This window comes from Amphiprion ocellaris, chromosome 8 (genome assembly GCF_022539595.1).
Source record: "Amphiprion ocellaris isolate individual 3 ecotype Okinawa chromosome 8, ASM2253959v1, whole genome shotgun sequence".
NCBI lineage: Eukaryota > Metazoa > Chordata > Actinopteri > Pomacentridae > Amphiprion > Amphiprion ocellaris.
In genome coordinates, this window is record NC_072773.1 from 21,327,939 (window position 1) to 21,347,501 (window position 19,563).

The 19,563-nt window shown below is 40.5% G+C and overlaps 1 protein-coding gene across 1 annotated transcript; it reads left to right on the top strand.

Moving 5' to 3' along the window:
- The first annotated feature begins 1,969 nt into the window (after positions 1–1,969).
- Positions 1,970–18,344, top strand: si:ch211-197l9.2 (uncharacterized). The gene is made up of 9 exons (XM_023275617.3): positions 1,970–2,766; positions 6,683–6,907; positions 7,577–7,735; positions 11,567–11,635; positions 11,739–12,932; positions 13,044–13,154; positions 14,398–14,447; positions 14,530–15,712; positions 17,919–18,344. The coding sequence occupies exons 1-9, from the start codon at positions 2,131–2,133 to the stop codon at positions 18,060–18,062; spliced, it is 3,771 nt and encodes a 1,256-aa protein (XP_023131385.2). The 5' UTR covers positions 1,970–2,130; the 3' UTR covers positions 18,063–18,344.
- Positions 18,345–19,563: the final 1,219 nt, after the last annotated feature.

Genomic DNA, 19,563 nt, shown 5'->3' on the forward strand with positions numbered 1-19,563 from the left:
GTTTTCCCCGTCCGTAGAAAAAAGTATAATAATAATAATTCCTAGGGTTTCAATAGGTTCCTCGCACCACTTCGTGGTGCTCGGACCCTAATAATTCTAGCTAGCTAACTAGTGCAACAACAAGCTAATACAGCGTAGCGTTATTAGCTTAGCTAGTAGCTTAGCCTTTTAATGAGCAGCAATGTTTAGCTTACAGTAGCTAATAATTCTAGCTAGCTAACTAGTGAAACAACAAACTAATACAGCATAGCATTATTAGCTTAGCTTAGCTAGTAGCTTAGCCTTTTAAGACAGATAATGATACATTTTTGCTGTTGGTTAGCTTTTCTGTTACCATATTAGACGGTAGTGTACATATTTTAGCAGAAATTTAACATTATCCTGGTTCAAGTATTTAAAATCATTTGCCCCATATCAGGGGCTGTATCTTCCCTCAACAGCCCGTCTTCTATTTTCACATATTACATAGTATTTGTCATTTTTTGTTTGAATTAATGGATAACTTCACATATGATTCTCATGTTATCAGTACAAAACAGTTTGGAAATCATATCCTTCTAAAAACATCACAGAGGGTTTTTTTTGTACTGCTAAAACGTTACATCAATATACCTAAAAACATTTTTTTCATTTCCTCAAATCAGTAAAATGATTTTAATACTATTTAGAAATGAGTAAGACCACTATCCTCCAAGGACAGAGCTTAATGAAAACTGAATAAATCTAGTGGTCAGATTACATTAGATTAGAAGTAGAAGCAGAATGGTCTAACCCACAACCCAAATAGCGTTACAGTGGTGCATTGAATGTTAGACCATTCTTGAAAATACAAAACTTTGAACTCATTTTTCTCAAAAACTACAGAAAGCGGGTTAGACCACTCCGCTTACAAAACCCTTCATTTATTACTTGCTACTTGCTACAAAATTGTGTGCAAACACATAAAGACCTTATAAAATATAAAACTTTGTTGCCAATTACACCACAGTAATTACACTCTAAAAAATAACTCAACGAACCTACACAGCTACAAGATTAAAAAAATAAATCCATTTTTAAAAACTACTTTCCCAATTTAGATAAATCATTTAATCTTTATTGTGATTAGTTCAGTTGACATTCTGATGGTAATTGCATGAACTTAATATTGTGTGTACGTTAAACTCCAATTTCTGCATTATTTGATTTAAAACTCATCTTGAACCTGATGAAACTGGCTGGTAGCTGTGTTTTCTTCACTTTGATGTCAGAATTTCAAATCAACTTCCCCACATGTTAGACAGCAATGTTTTTTTTTTAATTTGCCAACTGAAAAAGCTTGTATTCATAATTATTGTAATTACATTCACTTGAAGTATCATAGAAATACTACTTGAAATTATGTAATGATGAGTAATGAACTTAACTTGTGTCTATGCTCAGCACTGAGAGGTACATTAGTTCAGTTTAGTGTAGTTTGATGGTTAAACATAATGTCATTAAAAGTTGTCATAACTTAAAAAGATTGATGAAAATTATGTCATTTTTTTCGGTTTAACCCAAACTTTATATTTTAGAGTGTAGTTTATACAGTTGGCAGACAATTAATTTGTCATTACTCTGACAAATAGAAGTTGTTTTCCTTGCAAATATGTTCCAAAAATACTCTCTTTTTATTGCAGCCTCTTTAATGCCCCCTTTCCTTTTGATTAATTCAATATGTGAGTAGGTTGTTCATAGATTTGAGGTGTAGCAAAGGATTATGATGTAAGTTGACATTGTCCAACCATTGTATTTATTAACACTATTTTTTCAGATTCACGGGCTATTAGTTATACAGAAAAATCTTTAAAGTTGACTAAAAGAACGAGTATTTTTGTCTGCGGTCACTGACAGGGTTTTATTGTGGACACAGGGACAGGATGTCAGTATTAAGCTGCGTTCAGTGACACTCCTCCTGATTTGTGCCTCTGAGCCGCTGTGCCAGACTTTTAGTCTGCAGGATGGAGAGCAGCTGCAAGGACCTGTCCACCCTGTGAGCTGTGGATATTTCACTATAACTGTGAAAATATTATGGTCATCTGGAATTTCAAAAGCTGCGTTTCTGTTTAGAATCTAAAGAGAAAGTAGGATTTTTAGAAACAAGTGGGCATGAATAGAGACGGAGAAAAGAGCGCAAAGACTGCGCTCCGTAGCCAGAAGCAATCCAGGACGCAGCAGCAGGTTTTGGTCCAGAAGAAGAAGAAAGAATCTTTAAAGGATGCTCAAAGTGGCTCTTATTCACAGGAGACACCGTCTGGTCAGTGCGACTCTGTGAAGGAGGTGAAAACAGCGGGTTTGCAGGGCAAGCGAACCGGGAAAGTGTCGTCGAGCGTGACCGTGGAGAGCCAGAGGAACCCCGGAGCGCAAAGAAAACTGTCTGACGCCAGCAACGCCTCGGAGGACCTGAGCAAAGACTCCGGCTGCCCGTCAGGGAAACTCTCCTCCTCGGACAGCAGCTCAGAAATATCCGACTGCCCCTCGGAGGGCAACAAGCAGGACTCTCCCATCAGCGACAACGAATTAAGCTGGATAGACGGCAGAGCTTACGTGAGCCCGGGGACAGGCGACGGCAAACCGTGCGTAAAGACAGCCAGAGACACCTGCGTCCTCCAGCCTGATGCTGCTGGAGGAGGCCTCAGCTTGTTCAACTCGTCGGGGTCGTTTATGGATCTCATGATGGGGGAGACAACCGAGGACCTCGTCAGGGAAGTGGACGACTTGAGATCAGAGAACGAGTATCTGAAAGTAAGTTTAATATGCTTTAACTCAAATGACTGAATTTAATTTGCAATTGAATTCTAATTGGCATGATACCACGATCGCTGTTGATCAATTGCCACACATTTCTGCGGTGGTTTTGCTTATTTGTGGGATCTGCAAGAGCTGAGAGTCACTGTTGGAAGCGTCAGACTCTCAACAGCAGAGCCGATTTTCTGGAAATGCTCAGGTCAAGTCAGTCTTCATTAGTGGCAGCAGGGCAAGTGAGGAGAAGCTCTCATGCAAGAATCAAAAGTCACGACTGACTTCAGTTATCTGTCATCATCAGAAGCAGTACTCCTAATACCAGGATTCATCAGAGGTGGTTAAAAAGATGGACGTTTATGGAACAAACCACCTTCCTACTCAGATTTTACTGATACGGAGCGACTCATGATTGTTTCATATATGATTAGATGACTAACTACTGACCACGCTGGCCTTTTCACTGGCACATTTCAAAATTAGGAAATTACTCTGTAAATGAAAGCAGTGACTTACACATTTATGTTTACAGGAATATGTGTGGAGATTGTCTGTGCCGTTTAGTGTTTTGTTTCTGCAGTAAGAAGAGAGAATGAGGAGTTTTAAAAGTCCAAACTAACCCCATCTGAAGAGCTAGTGATACAGTTTACTTCGTTTTTTGGCATTTAAAAGGATAATTTAGTGATTCAGTGTTGCAGTTTCATAAAGGTTGTGTGGCATTCAGATGCAGTTTTTAAAAAGTAGGGTCAAAATCGAAACAACAGAGGCATCCTGACTTTTAGTCCTGAATATGGGTCAAGCTAAAAAAAAAACCCTCTGTGCATTACATTTCCCAAAATGCAACTGCACATATCAGTATGTGCTGATGACATCATATGGGATGACTGCATGGATGTATGAATACAGCGTCTAAACACTGCATTGACATACGTACACCATATCAAATACATTTTGCTCTATTTACACTACGAGTCGAAAGTTTGGACACACCTTCTCATTGAATGGAATTATATAGTAAACAAAAAAGTGTGAAATATGTCAAAATATGTTTTATATTTTAGATTCTTCAAAATAGCCACCCTTTGATTCCTGCTTTGTACACTCTTGGCATTCTCTCGATGAGCTTCATGAGGTAGTCACCTGAAATGGTTTTCCAACAGTCTTAAAGGAGTTCCCTGAGATGCTGAGCACTTGTTGGCCCTTTTGCCTTCACTCTGCGGTCCATCTTATCCTAAACCCTCTGGACTGGGTTTAGATTAGGTGACTGTGGAGACCAGGTCATCTGACACAGCATTCCATCACTCTCCTTCTTGGTCAAATAGCTCTTACACAGTCTGTAGTCTGGAGGTGTGTTTGGGGTCATTGTCCTGTTGAAAAATAAATGATGGTCCAACTAAACGCAAACCAGATGGGATGGCATGTCGCTGCAAGATGCTGTGGTAGCCATGCTGGTTCAGTGTGCCTTTAATTTTGAATAAATCCCCAACAGTGTCACCAGCAAAGCACCCCCACACCATCATACCTCCTCCTCCATGCTTCACAGTGGGAACCATGCATGTAGAGACCATCCATTCACCTTTTCTGTGTCACACAAAGACATGGTGGTTGGAACCAAAGATGTCAACTGTGTGCCAACCTAACTTCTGAACAACACAACTGATGGTCCCAATCCCATTAAGAAGGCAAGAAATTCCACACATTAACCTTGACAAGGCACACCTGTGAAGTGAAAAACATTTCCAGTGCCTGCCTCATGAAGCTCATTGAGAGAAGGCCAAGGGTTTGCAAAACTGTCATCAAAGCAAAGGGTGGCTGCTTTGAGGAATATATAGTAAATAAAATGTAATATATTTAGAGTTATTTCACAGTTGTTTGTTTGCTACATAATTCCCTATATCTTGCTTCATAGTTTTGATGTCTTCAGTATGTATCTACAGTGTAGAAAGTAGTAAAAATAAAGAAAAAACTGTGAATGAGAAGGTGTGTCCAAACTTTTGACTGGTAGTTTATGTTGAATGACCATCTCTGGTTGTCATGACACATCCACATTTGCTTGGTTAGTGAGCATCAAGTCAGATAATTGGAGCTTTTAGGAAATGTTTTGTTGCAATCCTGACTTGGAAGATGATAAGAACACTGTTTACAAGTAGCCTATTAATGACAATATGACATGAATGCAGAGAGAAAATATTGCTTAATGGCAGCAAAGGGACATTTGGGCACTGCAGGTATAAATTTTATAATAACACATGGTGTCAAAAATTAAGAACAACTTATTACATGAATAAAATTGTGAGAGAAGCGGTAGAAATGTAATTAAATAAAAGAAAACCTGTTACAAACACAACAGGTTCTGACTGATTCATGATGCAGCTTGACACCAAGCCCAAACATTCAGCCTGAGTCATGAAGAACTAACTTCAGGGTAAAATGAATTTGTACATTTAAACATCATGACATTTACAAAGTCTTTCAATCAAATGGGGAGTTTTAGTTCCTCTCAAACGCCTTAAAATTGTTTTTGAAACTAAAATGTACAATTTAACATCTGTACAGTGCCTACCTAATACCAAAAGCTGCCCAACATCACAAACAGACCAATCCCACCATGAAGCATGGTGGTGGCAGCATTATGGTTTTTTAATGAAGTGACATTACTTTGTAGAAATGTGTTTTCACTTTGACATGAAAGAGTCTTTTTCTTAAATTCTTGTCAAAAAAGCTGAATTAATTTGACCATGATTCAATGCGGAAAACCAATAAAAGAGTAATCTTTAATAAACACAGTATGTTGTGTTTGAGATACACCAGGATTTCCATAACATCTACTGAAGATGGTTTTTATTAGTCAGTGGAAACAGCACTTAGATTGAAATTTTCCAGATGACATTTGGGACTTGGTTCTCAACAAGATGGTTTCCTCTTATGTGCACCACACACTGACACAGTTCAAAGTAACACACTTTTACCAGACAAAAAAAACCAAACCATCTGGATGTAACTCTGAGGTGGGTCATGTCTTTGACAGCAGTATCACTCTATTTCTTGGTTAAATGCTGGACATTAGTCCTCCTAACCATATCTATAATCTTTCACTGCCCCACTGACTATCAGAGTGTAACTCCAGTTTTTAGAACTTCTCCTCACAAAAAATGATTGTGTCCAAATTCTGACAGACAATGTGAGTCTTCATCTCTTAGCTCAAAGCGACTTAAATGGAGAAATGCCACCCCACTCTCAATCCCCTGGGATTAAAAAAAGAAGCGTCTCCATTAAAAAGTAATTTTATCTTTTTTTTTTCTCAAAAATGTGGGGCTCATCTCCATCCTTTACTTGAGATACCTCAGATCTCTTATTTTATTTATTTAAATGTCCTATATAGCAAGAATTCTATTACTTTGATAACTACTAGTAGGCTCAAGAGTTGAATTGCTTTTTACTCCTAGTATTACTGTGAGCTGGATGACGAAGAATCTACACAGACATTTTGACAACTCTCATATACACTGAATTGGGAAACAAGGAAAAATAACACAGGGCTCCAGTGAAATATAGCTGAATCAGGTGCTTCTCAGTTCAAGCACAGCAAATTTTCAGAGGACAAACGGAGACTGAGTACAGAAAATAGAGGAGTGATGACACAGTGGTGAAACATTAGTCTGTCTGTCCTCCAGTCCCCCTCTGTCCTCAGGGAAAAATACTTTGTATATTGATTTGTACTGTTCCACACTGACATCCAGTTATTCAACTCTGAAAAAGAAAGAACGCCCTCTAATTTTTAACTTGCAAGTAAATTATGTTTTCATTTGCCCTTTGTGCATATAAAACAATGTTTGTTGCGTATCAGTTTGAAACGCATTTCTAATCGAAGCATCACCATCCTTGGTTTTTATATTTGCACTTCTGTCTTCTCTCCCAGGACGAGGTGGAGGAGCTTCGTTGTGAGATACTGGAGATGCGTGACATGTTCCAGGAGGAGGAGGTTTACCGGCTGCAGGAGCTGCGGCTGCAGCTGGAACAGGCCAACAAGACGTGTCGCATCCTGCAGTATCGCCTCCGAAAGGCCGAGCGTCGCAGCATCCGAGTGGCTCAGACTGGACAGGTGGACGGGGAGCTGGTCCGGAGCATGGAGCACGACATCAAGGTCAGACGTCGGGTGGTCTTGTTAAAGCTCAAACAAGCAGTAAAAGCTGCTTCTCTGAAAAGTTTAGACTGAGTCATTGCTGTTCCACATCAAAGTCAACATTTGCTGGAATCCCACAAAGCTGCTGCCATTCCTGCGCATTAAATAGTGATGGTCTTATTCATACAGTGAGGAGGACTGTAATCAGTCGACAGCACCCTGAGTCACGGCTGTTTGCTGCCCTGTAAAGTGCTCCCTGCTGTTCGTCCTCGCCACAACATTTTCATTAGGCTGAAATTTCTTCACCGTGCATCCTGTTTATATTTTTGTCAAACTGCAGTGTAATTATGTGGTGAGCTGTTCCTTGTGAAAGTAGAGTGATCTTTATCAGAATCATGGCAGGTCAGTCCTTGTTGCTGAATGGTGGCAGCCACACTGTGTTGCTGTGAACCAGGCCGGGGTGTGTGTCTGTGTGGTGTAGGATTCCTGACAGCCTCACCCTCGCCCCCTCCAGCCGCTCATGTGGTGAATTCCTGTCACAAGAATTTCCTTGTAAAGTCTCTCGGCTTTATCCAAACCAACTGCTGCAGAGAAAACGTTCCACTCGAGAGAAGAAAGCGGCCAAATGATTTTATTCACAGCACTTTCTCCTGCAGCTCTTCTCCTGACTGCTTTTTGCTTTGCTCACAGGTCGCAAAGAGTGTGTCCCTCCGTCTGTTCAACGAGCTGGAAGTGGTGCAGAAGAAGAATTCCCAGTTGGAGTGGGAAAACGAGGTTCTGCGTGAGAAAACGCAGGAGCTGGAAGTGGCCAAGCAGGTTTTACAGACCGAGGTGGAGAAAACCAGAGAGGTGAACATTTTAAATGAAAGCCCCTCGTCAGCCGAACATTTAAGGATTGTTTCATCACATTCAAATTTTAGCTTCACGTCACAGAGTTTGATGATAGAAAGAACATTAATCAAGTTTAACACGGGAGGATTTTGTCACAGCTGGTTCAGAGACAGTCGTGGTTCAAAATGCGACAACAATACAAACAAAATATGGAAACCTGAAACCTGCAATTCACTGATACTTGACCTGCCATTTAAATACAAGACATCTCTTGATCAACCTGATTAAAATATTTGTGTGATTAGGGATCTTTCAGTGGGGGTGTTTACCCTCTGAACTCCAAGTTTCTGGGTGTTTTTTCCTCCTGTCACATTTTTACTCACTGTGGGCTCATTTTTCACTGCAATAGAAAGAAGTGAGTTCTCTAAAGAGAGCTTTAAAAATCTTTCATGCAGGACAGTTATAATGCTATTCATTATAAAGAAGGAAAAAAGAAGTGTTACATTTTTTTGATCATTTATTAAACTGTCATGCCATTTTCCCCTAGTGCCCACAGGTGTTACCAATACAGGAGAGTAACAGTGGATCTACAAACCAGCCCAGTGCTGAATTTTGCCACATGATTATTTATTGCAGCTAAGTCATTCCTAGCCTCATGGTTGCACTGAGAAGTGTGTACACATGATTAGTTAAAAGACTAATGGAAAAAGTGTAAATCGACAATTCTTTCTGTTTTTTTAAGGTTCTGCCTTTGACAGAGTGTAATTTGGTAGTCTAAAAACAAAATATGCTTTTCAAACTTACTGGACGGTTTTGGGATTCAGAGGGTTAAAGTTCCTCAAATTACAGTAAGACTTTTGAGACCCTTTTAATGCCATTTAAATTGCAAAGTACTAGTCAAAGTATAGTAACCTCGAATTAGTTTTCTTTTGAAGATAATTTTAATAAAGTTTTCACATTTTTAACAAAGATGCAACACTAACACAAGGACACCAAAAAAACCTTGCCTCGTTCCTTTAACATTAAGTTGCTGACGTCCTTTTCTGATTGGCCTATTTCTCTGATAAAGTCCGTGACTGTATTTATATAATTTTGAACCAAAGAGAAGAAGTTTAGAATCCAGTGAAATGACTTTGGAAAGATTGTCCAGGTTGTGATCTGTACATCTTTGCAGAACATCAGTTTCTGCTCTCCCAGAAACAGTTGAACAAAGTTCGTTTGCTTCATTACACAATGTAATTGCTCAATATATTTGGTTCCTCAGGTGTAAATGTTCACAGTGTTGCACTATCAGCCTTTATCCGGGCTGTTTTCCAGGTCTATAACTATTCATCATTATTTAATGATATAATTAACTAAATTAAAGTGACCTGGAGCTAAATAATCAGGATAGAATGGATGGGTGGATCGGCCAATTAAAAATGACAAATTCAATAAAATTTGCGTAATTTTTTGCTGCAATGTTCAAGTACCCAGTACGAGTTAAGGAGGAAACTGAGTTCAGTGCTTTTTAAGACTTCTCCAGAACTAGAAGCAGGGTGTTCTATACATCTTAAACCTATTTGGAGGCGATCTTTAATAAATCAGTGTCTCGACTCACAGTCTAAACCTTGACAGAAACATAAACCTCCATCCCTCTGATCAGGCGTCCTCCTCTCCTTTACCCTCCACAGCTGCACCCATCCAGCCAGCAGCTGTCCCCCTCATCCCTCAGTCGCCCTGATGTCAGGTGACACATGACCCTGGTGCAGATCAATGATATGAGAGTTGGGCTCGGCCGGCAGCTGCCTGGTGCCTTTACTGGGCGAAGCAGCCTGGTATGCTGAAGCATGAACTCCAGGCACAGCTGATAGAGGGCAGAAAAAAAGGGTGCGAGAGATTACAAAAATAGACTCTCCCTCGGTTTCTCTCTTTCTGCTTGTATTAAGCTAGGCTAAATCTGGATCAGCGTGTATTATGGCATTCAAAAAGGCTGGTGCTGCTGTGCCGACATACTGACCTACAACCATCACTAAACGCGCCTTTATCAAACGGAGGCCACTGCTCCCTGACACCGACTGGAGTACTGGTCCACCTTTTACTCTCACAGCTCCGCCTGCCTCCTATGATAACCGCCGTGCACTCCGGTGACACGTGTTCGGTTTAATCCCGGATTCGGTGCTTTGGCATGAGCTCAGTCTGGTCCACTCATCTGAGGCAGCTGCTAGTCCCTTTGATCCCAACAGGGAAATCCACTTAGATTACCTAATCTAGGAGCACAAAACACAGTGCAGATAGATGTGAAGGAGGATGAACATTTCAGAGACTAAACTGGACTGTCTGCAGAGTTAAATGGTAACTCAATACGTCGGGTCAGAGCAGAGCTGCAGACTTGTGACAAAAAAAACAAAAGCTTTAACGCAAATGATCGCACTCATTGAGTTGAAGAAATAGTTTCCATCTTTACTTATCAGTAATATCGCATTTCAGGTCACAGTATAGAGTTTCTATAGAACCTCCAGGCCCACTGACCTTGAATTATACTGCGCTGTAACCCTCCTTATGTTTGCGTCTTCCAGCCTGACTATAAGAAGACTATTATTAACACACTGACATTCTGTCTAGTGTTTAAGAGCGAGACAATGCTGCCAGACACTGCTTACATTCCTCTCATTCTCAGCCTCACAAACAAACTTACTCATGCAGAGAAGGGAAGAAAATGTGACAAACAGCACATTTTCGGGCATTTGTGAAAAAGCAGCATTTTGAATGATATTTACATGGATTAGTTAGAAATTTGGGGAAACACTGTTCTTAGCTTTCTTGCAGAGAGTTAGATGAGGACATCGGCACTGTTTTCATGCCTGTCTGATAAATACGAAGCTACAACCAGCAGCTGCTTCTCTTATCATAACATCAAGACTGAAAACTGGGTAAACAGATAAACGGATTCTGTCTAAGAGCACCTCTAAAGCTTATTAATTAGCATGTTATCTCTCATTTGTTTAATCCACAAAAAATCCAACATTGGAAAACAAGACTCCAGGAAGTCTCATGAGTCCAGCATATAACCCCATAAAATCACAAATTGAGGTTTTACATTTACACTATAGACATTTTTAAGTATAGAGATGGCTGTAGCTTCCTACTCAGATCATGGAAATGTGGCGTAAATCTAATAATTTAACATTCAGCAAGAAATGTTGAACTATTCCTTTTCCTTTATTCGCATTTATACATTGAAATGTTGCACTGATCTTTGCACAAGATTTCAGTGAGATTCACTTTTGAAAGTAATTAAAAATATCCTGAGGGCTACAGGATGTCTTGTATGAAATCTAACATGGTCAGACCATTCTCTAGTGCTGACACAGAGACGTCTAGAATGATCTGGCTGCACTTCATTATCATTCTGCTATAGGGGGAAGAAGAAAAGCTCATGTTTGCATTTCTTTAAACTAATCACAGTTATCCTGGGCGTTGATAAGCCCAGGATGCAGTGATGATGTCCCCTCGAAATAGTGGCCGGGCAGTTTTTTGTGGATTATTTGCATGCGGGGATTTGAGCACTTTGATTAAAATGGCTAATTCACCATTCACCTGCCTTATTACAAGACCCAACTTCAGCAAAACTTTCAGTGTGATAGGGTGCTGCCTAGAGGCTATTGTTGTTCTTTCCTGTAGTAAAGAGAAGGAGAAAGCAGGTTCATACCCGCAGTCTATGTATGGTCAGTCCAACTACCTTGAATTTTACGGAAAAATAAAAAACTAAGGCAGCTAAAAGTTGCAGAGCTTTTAAGATAGTGCTTTTCATTGACTCAGCACTGTATGTAACACAAGCTTTATAAAATTCTTGTTTGTATTCCTCAGAGCTCTTCAAAGAGGAAAAGCATCCGATCAGGTAGTAAAGCTGAGAAGAGGCTCTCTCAACAGATTGAGGTTTGATATATTTGTAATTCATGTGTGATTTCTGAATGTGACAGCAACCGTGAGTTATTTCACGTGATTGTGACAATGGTCATTGTTGTTTGTTTTCCAAAAGGATGACAGCGCCGATCTCAAGTGCCAGCTTCACTTTGCCAAAGAGGAATTAGCTCTAATGTGCAAGAAGCTCACCAAGTTGGTATCAGAGAGTGAGGCAATGCGTGAGGAGCTGGCAAAGTACCGCTCAGCTTACGGCGATGTAGATGCCACCCAGTCACCAGAAGGCAAACAAACCTCTGCTCGAGCCAGAGAGGCGGAGGTGAAAGTCCATCTGAAACTGGTGGAGGAGGAGGCCACGCTTCTGAGCCGGCGCATCGTCGAACTAGAGGTGGAGAACCGTGGACTGAGAGCAGAAATGAGCGACATCAGAGAGAAATTCGGAGGAGGAGGAGGAGGAGGAGGGGAAGAGGAAGACGAAGAGAATCGGGATGTTTTGGAGGAAAGTCTTTCAGTGACTTCGTTGGTGAAAGACAAAGAAGGAAGGGAGAAAAGTTTGAACATAGGACCTATGATGTGCGAACAGGGTCAGGACGAGGAATCGCAAAAAGGAAAAGGTGATATTGAGACATCTTTACTTGGCAACCAGCCAGAGACTGCTTGCCACATTACTCGAGAAGGTCCAGTAGGTGGCGAGTGGGACCCTTCAGACAGTCATGATATTGATGACAACAAAAAACACGAGAGAGTACTTAAAGGGTTGAATGTGAAAGACTTTGAAACTCTTCTTGCTCTCAAAGATCATTCGTGCATTTTGATTTCAGCCATGCAGCTCCTGATAACACCACCCAAAAACGGCTACAAATCATCTCCATCGTGTGCTTTCGCCTCTCTGACAGACGTGGACTTGAATGGTAAAGCACCGAAGACGCTCACACCAGGATCTCTAAATGAGGCTTTGGAGCTTCTACAGGCCATGCTGCTGGCTTTCATCAGGCGGGTGGAGACGCTTCTAACAGCTGAAGATGTTGGAAAAAACAAAGAAGGACGTGTTCGGGACACTTACTCTTTTCTCTGTGCCAATCTTGACGTGGATGGTCACAATATGAAGGACTCACAGGACAATCAGGGGTGTGCAGAAGACCTCCGCACCAAAGAGGTGAGGGAAAGAGAAAAACAAGACAGACAAGCACCTTCCCTCGAGCGGGACTTCGTTGACAGCTGCAGGGACCCAAAGATGCGACTTTCATTGCAGATTCTGTGGATCCTTCATCAGTGGTGTCAAGTTAAAGGACTGGACCAGGAGAGAAAAGAGGTACTGATAAATAGTTGTGAATAAGCTGTAGAGTCTGCAGATTGCTGTAGAATATCAGTGCATATCTGGGATACGTAAACATATTTGTATTTTTTTTTTTTTTTTATTCAGGGTAAAGACAAAACCCTAACTGTGCTGCAAGATTTATTGCAAGACCTCGGTGCAGAACTTCGGGAAAAGCAAATAGAATTTGACAGTGAAGCCGAAGGCACAGCAGCTGAGGTAAGGATGGTGTTTACCCTTTAGGCATGTGTTCCCCGCTGTGTGGGAGGCTGTGCGATACAGCGGGAAGCCCTGCTGATGATCCATCTCCTTGGCCGCGTGTCCTCCTGACACTCAGTTCAACAGGCATCATGAAAAGACTCATGCCAGAGTATTGAGGCTAATCTCTTGTAGAGGCTGCAGCCAAACAGGACAGACACGTTGAGATCTGCTGCATGAAAACACTCCGCTGATTCACTGCATTGTCCAGGCCTAGTTCTTCACAATTACTCCTTCTAAATTATTGTTTCCCCCTGGTTGATCAAATGCAAATAGAAAGATGGATTTTAATGCACAGCATGACTCATGATCCGCTTGGAAAGGCTGGATTTATTTATTTACTGGATGTTATTGCGTCTTACTCCACTGACTAGACTGTAATCCCTCTTTTCCTCAGAGGAACATTTAGTTTGCCATGATAAAGAAGAGTGCCAACAGCTTTATGAGGTTGTACTTGAGCTGGAAATTCAGCTTCGTCATAACATGCGGGTGTTGCAGTCATGTTATTTCAGGTTTTTGCTATTAGGAGTTTCCAACGTTCCATCCTAATTATGACTCACAAATTTTCATGCTTTTGAAAACCTGGATATTGGCACTTTAATAACACAAAAATGCCAGGAAAATAAACAAACTTCTGGGGTTTCTTACATTACAAACCAAATTTTGCAGGGTTGGGCTTTCTGCATCATTATTCTTCTTCAGAATCGATTTCTAGTTTTAACACGTATAGCTAAATTAGTCCAAAATTACAACTTGCCATTATGTAGCACAGAGTAGTTTTACAGTGTCTGAGCAAGAGTGTAGAGTTATATATAAACCATTTCAAAGTAGGAAAGGATTATTTTCATACAAAAAATTCTAAATATGCAACTTTGATGCACAGAGGTGAACTGTACTTTAAAAGATTAGCTTGCAAAAATATGCTAACTAATAGAAAACCTCTGCTACACCTGAGGCTGAAGTAAAACTCTTTAGCACCCATTTTGATCATTAATAAAGCACTGAACATGGTGGCAATAGAGACAAAGTCAAGGGATGTCAAAATACATAAGGATTCATCCTCTGGAGATGATGAATATATGTACAAGACTTCATTGCAAATAACCCAGTAGATGTTGAGTTATTTCAGTCTGAAGTAATGGATGTACAGGCTGACAATAAAGTAACGTTCAGTTCTTAATATGTTTTTTCTTTCTTGTCTCAGCGTTCCACCAGCGATGTTTTCCTTGATGAACGACACTGCGAAGCCAACAGGTTAGTGTTTTCTATAGACATTCACACTTTACTCGTGAGTTTACTGACTTTGAAGCTCATTTGTCTCCTGATGTTTTCACAGAATCTGCAGCTCAAATGGAAAAAGATTCAGGCGGCAGTTTTCTCCACATGACTCTAAGAAGAAGAACTGGTGCTACGTGAGCCAGGAGGCTGCCCAGCTGGACCGAGAAGACCCCGTTAAGACGTGGGACCATCTAATCATGCCGCTTAGCTTCCCTGGTCTGGACTTTGAGCAGATGTCCATGGAGAGGAGCCACACTGCCCCGGAGAAGTCGACCTTTCGCATCTATTACAGCCCCCCGTCGGCCCGCAGAGTCCAGCTGGCTCAGCTGAAGCAAAGTCCAATCATAGCCAGAGAATCCGTGGACACCACCTCCCCCTGGTGCACACCACCAACCTCCTTCTCTCCACTCTGTCTGGGCTCATCATCTAACCTGAGTGACGACATGAAGGAAATGACGGCAGGTTGGAGGCAGACGGTTCAGGAGAAGAGAGGGAGATTAGAGCGCCGCTGGGTGGACGTGGCCTGTTCAGGTACTCAGACCCACATGAAGCCACAGATGGTGAGTGTTGGTCAGCAGACAGATGGGACTCAGGGGTCCATCACTGTGAGAAACAGTCCTTCCAGAGTCCTGAACTCCTCCCTGGTCTCTGCTCGCTCTCACCACATCTCCACCTCACTGGAGGGTGTAGCAGGTCGAACCGAAAGGAACAGACCCTGCACCTCTTCGCCTAAACTCTACCGGAGACACTCTGCATCTAGTCCATCCTCTCTGGCCTCATCTGCCAACATGAGCTCCTCCTCCTCTGCATCCACCTCCAGAGATCGGGCGCTGTGGAACCTGTCACACCAAAGCCCGTCTGGTCTCACCTGGACCCAACAGAACAGTCCCAGAGCAGGAGCAGGACATAACCACGGCTCCCTGAGTGGCACCAAGCCTCCGAGCAAGTCTGCCGGTGCCAACAGGTATGGCCTGGTGACAGAGTTCCTGCGCAGGGTGAGCGGCCGAGCAGACAAACCGGTGCCGGGGTCCGGCCAGAAGACGAAGAGCGGCCTGAAGAACCTGGAACGTGTTCCGACGAGGCCTCCAGCTGCTCCGCTGCACAGGACCGACAGCGTGACCAGGATCGTCAACCAGAGGTTCATGAAGCAGAGAGAGGAGGCCAATCGGACCCCGAGAGAAGAGAAGCGGAGCAGCCTGAACCAGAACGTCAGGCAGAACCAGAGTCCAGGCACAGCAGAGGCGAGTGAACAGCATCCCACTGCATCACATGGTTGACTGATATGTGTGATTATTACATAGAACCTGGAGGATTTACAGAAGTTGACGAAACAGACATAAAGACAGGCAGGCATCCAGCCCACATACTGTGACAATAGCAGATAATTCTCCATGCATACACATATGTAGAGCATCTACAGGTCAACGGTTGCTATGCTACATTGTCACAGTTTCAGGGTGCACAATTTAAAAGGCATTCTCGACAAAAGCCTCCTGAGTTTCTTATGGCATTTATTGGGAGGTTTGAGAACAACCCAAAACAGCAACAACAAGGTTTGGCTACGGTATACCAACTGTAATCAACATCGTTAAATAGCTACATTACTTTTACTTTTTTTGAGAGTCTGCTTTAAATCCCAAAGGCAGCTGTAAAGATTAAGTCATCAGGTCGGATGAAAGTGCGTGCGAGCTTTAACTGACTGAGGTCACGACTACTTCTGATGCCGCTGTCCTGCATTTCTCTTCTTTTAATTTTATGTAATATGTATAAATGTGTAATTTGGGGTTGTGATTTGCTACAGAGGGGGCTATATGTGTGCAGCACTTGAAGTGGATACATGGAGGTGAGATTTAAAACTGAATGCAAGCTGTAGTGCTGCAGCAAATAGCTGATTAATAAATCCATTAATTAGTAAATCAAGAGAACAGAATTTAAAACAGAATGCCTACCATTTGCCGGTTATGTAAATGTAAATGTAAGAACTAGTTGCTTGTTTTTGTTTGGGGTTTTGGACACCATCAAACTGACTGATTTATTGATTATTTTCTGATAATTTATAGACTAAATGATTACTTATAAAAGAATAGCTAGATTGCTTAACCATAAAAAGAGTAGCAGAATTGTAACAAACTGCTGTTTTTAATATTAACATATTTATTTATATTAAATCATTCAGAGAGTCTGAACAGATTCCCACAACCAATCTGACCGATCAGAGTCACTACTCGTGGTGGTGAATGAGGGTAGAGTGATGGGAAATTAACCTGTGATTAAGAAGAAAAAACTCATAAGGGGGAAATGCAAACAGCGGGATGATTGACGCATTTTTAAAAAGAAATAATAATGACACAGATACTGGCACCATATTGCAGCGAATAAGTAGATAATTCCAGTTTTTCTCCAGCACCATATTGCAACTTACTGAGCATCACTGTATCATGACAGTATCATACAGTGAGTAACTGATACCCCTTAACCCTCATGTTGTCCTCATTTACGGGAACCAAAAAATATTGTTTCCTTGTCTGAAAAAAAATCCAAAAATTCAGCAAAAAAATTCCCCAAATTTATGAACATTTGCAAAACCTTCAGGAAGAGAATTCCAATAATTCCTTAAAAGTTTCCCTTAAAAGTTTCATTGAAAAAAATCCCCCAAATTTAGCAAGAAAATTCTTGTAAATATTTTCAAAAAATGAATAAAAATCTTCCAAAAAAAATCCTAGAAATATCAAAAGTGATTACATATATATCAGTAAAACTTCTAATATTTTCTTTAAGAACATTCACATAAAAATCAACCAAAATCCTGCGAAATTCGCTGGATTTTGGTTGATTTTTTTGTGAATGTTCTTAAGAAACATTTTTAACATTTCTTTTTTTTCCACCAAAAAATGTTCAAAGATTTCCCCAAAATGTTGAAAATGTGGACATCAGAAGTTTCACTGTGAAAATATTATTTTTTTCCCCACATTTTCAAACTTTAAATTGGGTCAATTTTGACCCGCAGGACAACATGAGGGTTAATCAATATGCCTGACAGTAAATAGGTTTAATAATTCATTAACTAAAAAGTCAGAAAATAATTTTAAAAATGAAAAAATTTATCTCATTAACACATGCTACACATGCCTTGACTTTCTGACCAGCAGTGAAAAACCCAAAAATGATGAGTTTGTCGTTATAGAAAATTGAGAGAACTGGCAGATATTAATACATATACTTACAGAATCTGCTGCACTGTTTTTTTTTATCATTAATGATTCCAGCTTTACCTGCTGGCTGGTTCTCAGGTGCTAATAGGGTAATAATGACACTGCCATGTACAGTGAGGGTCAATAGGGACTGTAAAACTGTTTGAGGCAGATCTGTGAGCTGAATAAATAAATAAAGCGTTCCCTCATTTCATCCACCTCTTTGTAAATTAGTCTCTTCTCTTTGACTCACCAGGATGGAAACTACGACTGCAGCTCCAGCAGCACGTTGGCTTTCTGCTTCGCTCGTCCGTCTCGCACCACCCAGAGACAAACGTCAAACCAGAACAAACTCCACCGGCACAGATTCTCTCCTCCAGTGAGCGTCGACTCCAACTAAAGCTGAACAGGAGGACAAACGGCAGTTTTTGCTTTGGTACCACAGTCGGAGGCAAATCTAACTTGTGATGTGTATAAATGTCAGCTTTACGTGCGATGTTTAGGAGAGCTGTGAGTAAACTGATGAATAGGTTTCTTTTGGTGCAATTAAAAACACTCATCTCCTTTTACAGATGGGCTTAATCCTTATTTCAGTTACTTCCAATTAATTTTATACTATCTGTACTGTATTTTGTAGAGAACAACCTCATGTTTTATTCAATAAACGTCTAACATGCCTGCACTTTTTTGGTCATATCTTTATCTAGCATGTTTCTTTGCTTCACAGTCACGCAACCTGGTTTTATTTAAGCTTCAGAAACGTGTTTACCCTGCACTGATCAGCTGCTTCAGGTCAGTGTTACGTCACAAGCTCAGAAAAGAAAAAGTAACAGCTAAGTAGTTAATGAGATTTCCTCACCTGGTTGGAGGATGATCCATCTCCCTTCCCCCTCATTTAGGTGTTTACCTCTTGGCCTCCACTGTGATGTAAAAACTACAACCAGTTCATCATGTGTAACTCTGTAATATACATACAAATGGATATAAAAATGTTGATTTGGCATAAATTTTCTTAAATTTTACTACTTATAAGCACAAACAACTCAGCTTTGCCTCAGCGGTTACATACAGGCCTTATTTAAAGGTTGTTTTCTTAGATTCAGCATCACTAAATCAATCAGTAATAAACAATGAGGTCAACAATGGGAGTAAGAATGTTTTATCTTTTAAAGCAAGGAACAGTCAAAGGAATAGTTCTTTGCTCATATCAACACACCAAGATAAGGTTAGCTTAGCTTAGCATAAAGTATGTAAACAGAAGGAAATATCCAAAATGGCAAGCAAAATCTACCAACTGTCACCACTAAAGTATATTAATCAAATGTTCTACTTTTTACTAAGTCCTGACAAAAACTGAAGGTAAAAACATCACTTGATGAAGTCACTGTCCCAGAAGAGGGGCAGGAGGCTAGCAGCGAAGGCTAGCAGCGGCCTGTCTTTATGCTAAGCTAAGCTAACTAGCTTCTGGCTCCACCAACATATAAAGTATACGGGGGTAAAACAGTTAGGCTGGCTCTGTCCAAAGGAAACAGACAAACAAACTCCCCAGTTTAAATGAGGCAGTAAATGTTGAGGGACTTATCCTTAAAGATTTGAAATAAATATATAACCAAGCAGAGAGTCTGTTTTCTATGGAGGACTAAAAGTGCCAAAATTAAATAAATAAATACATCATTAAATAATTAATTAAATATGTCATTAATTAATTAAAATTGGAATTAAATATTTCATTAATTAATTAAAATTGGAATTAAATATGTCATTAATTAATTAAAATTGGAATTAAATACTTAAATGTGTTATTAAATAAATATATCATTAAATAATTAAATATGTCATTAATTAGTTAAAATTGGAATTAAATATGTCATTAATTAATTAAAATTGGAATTAAATACATA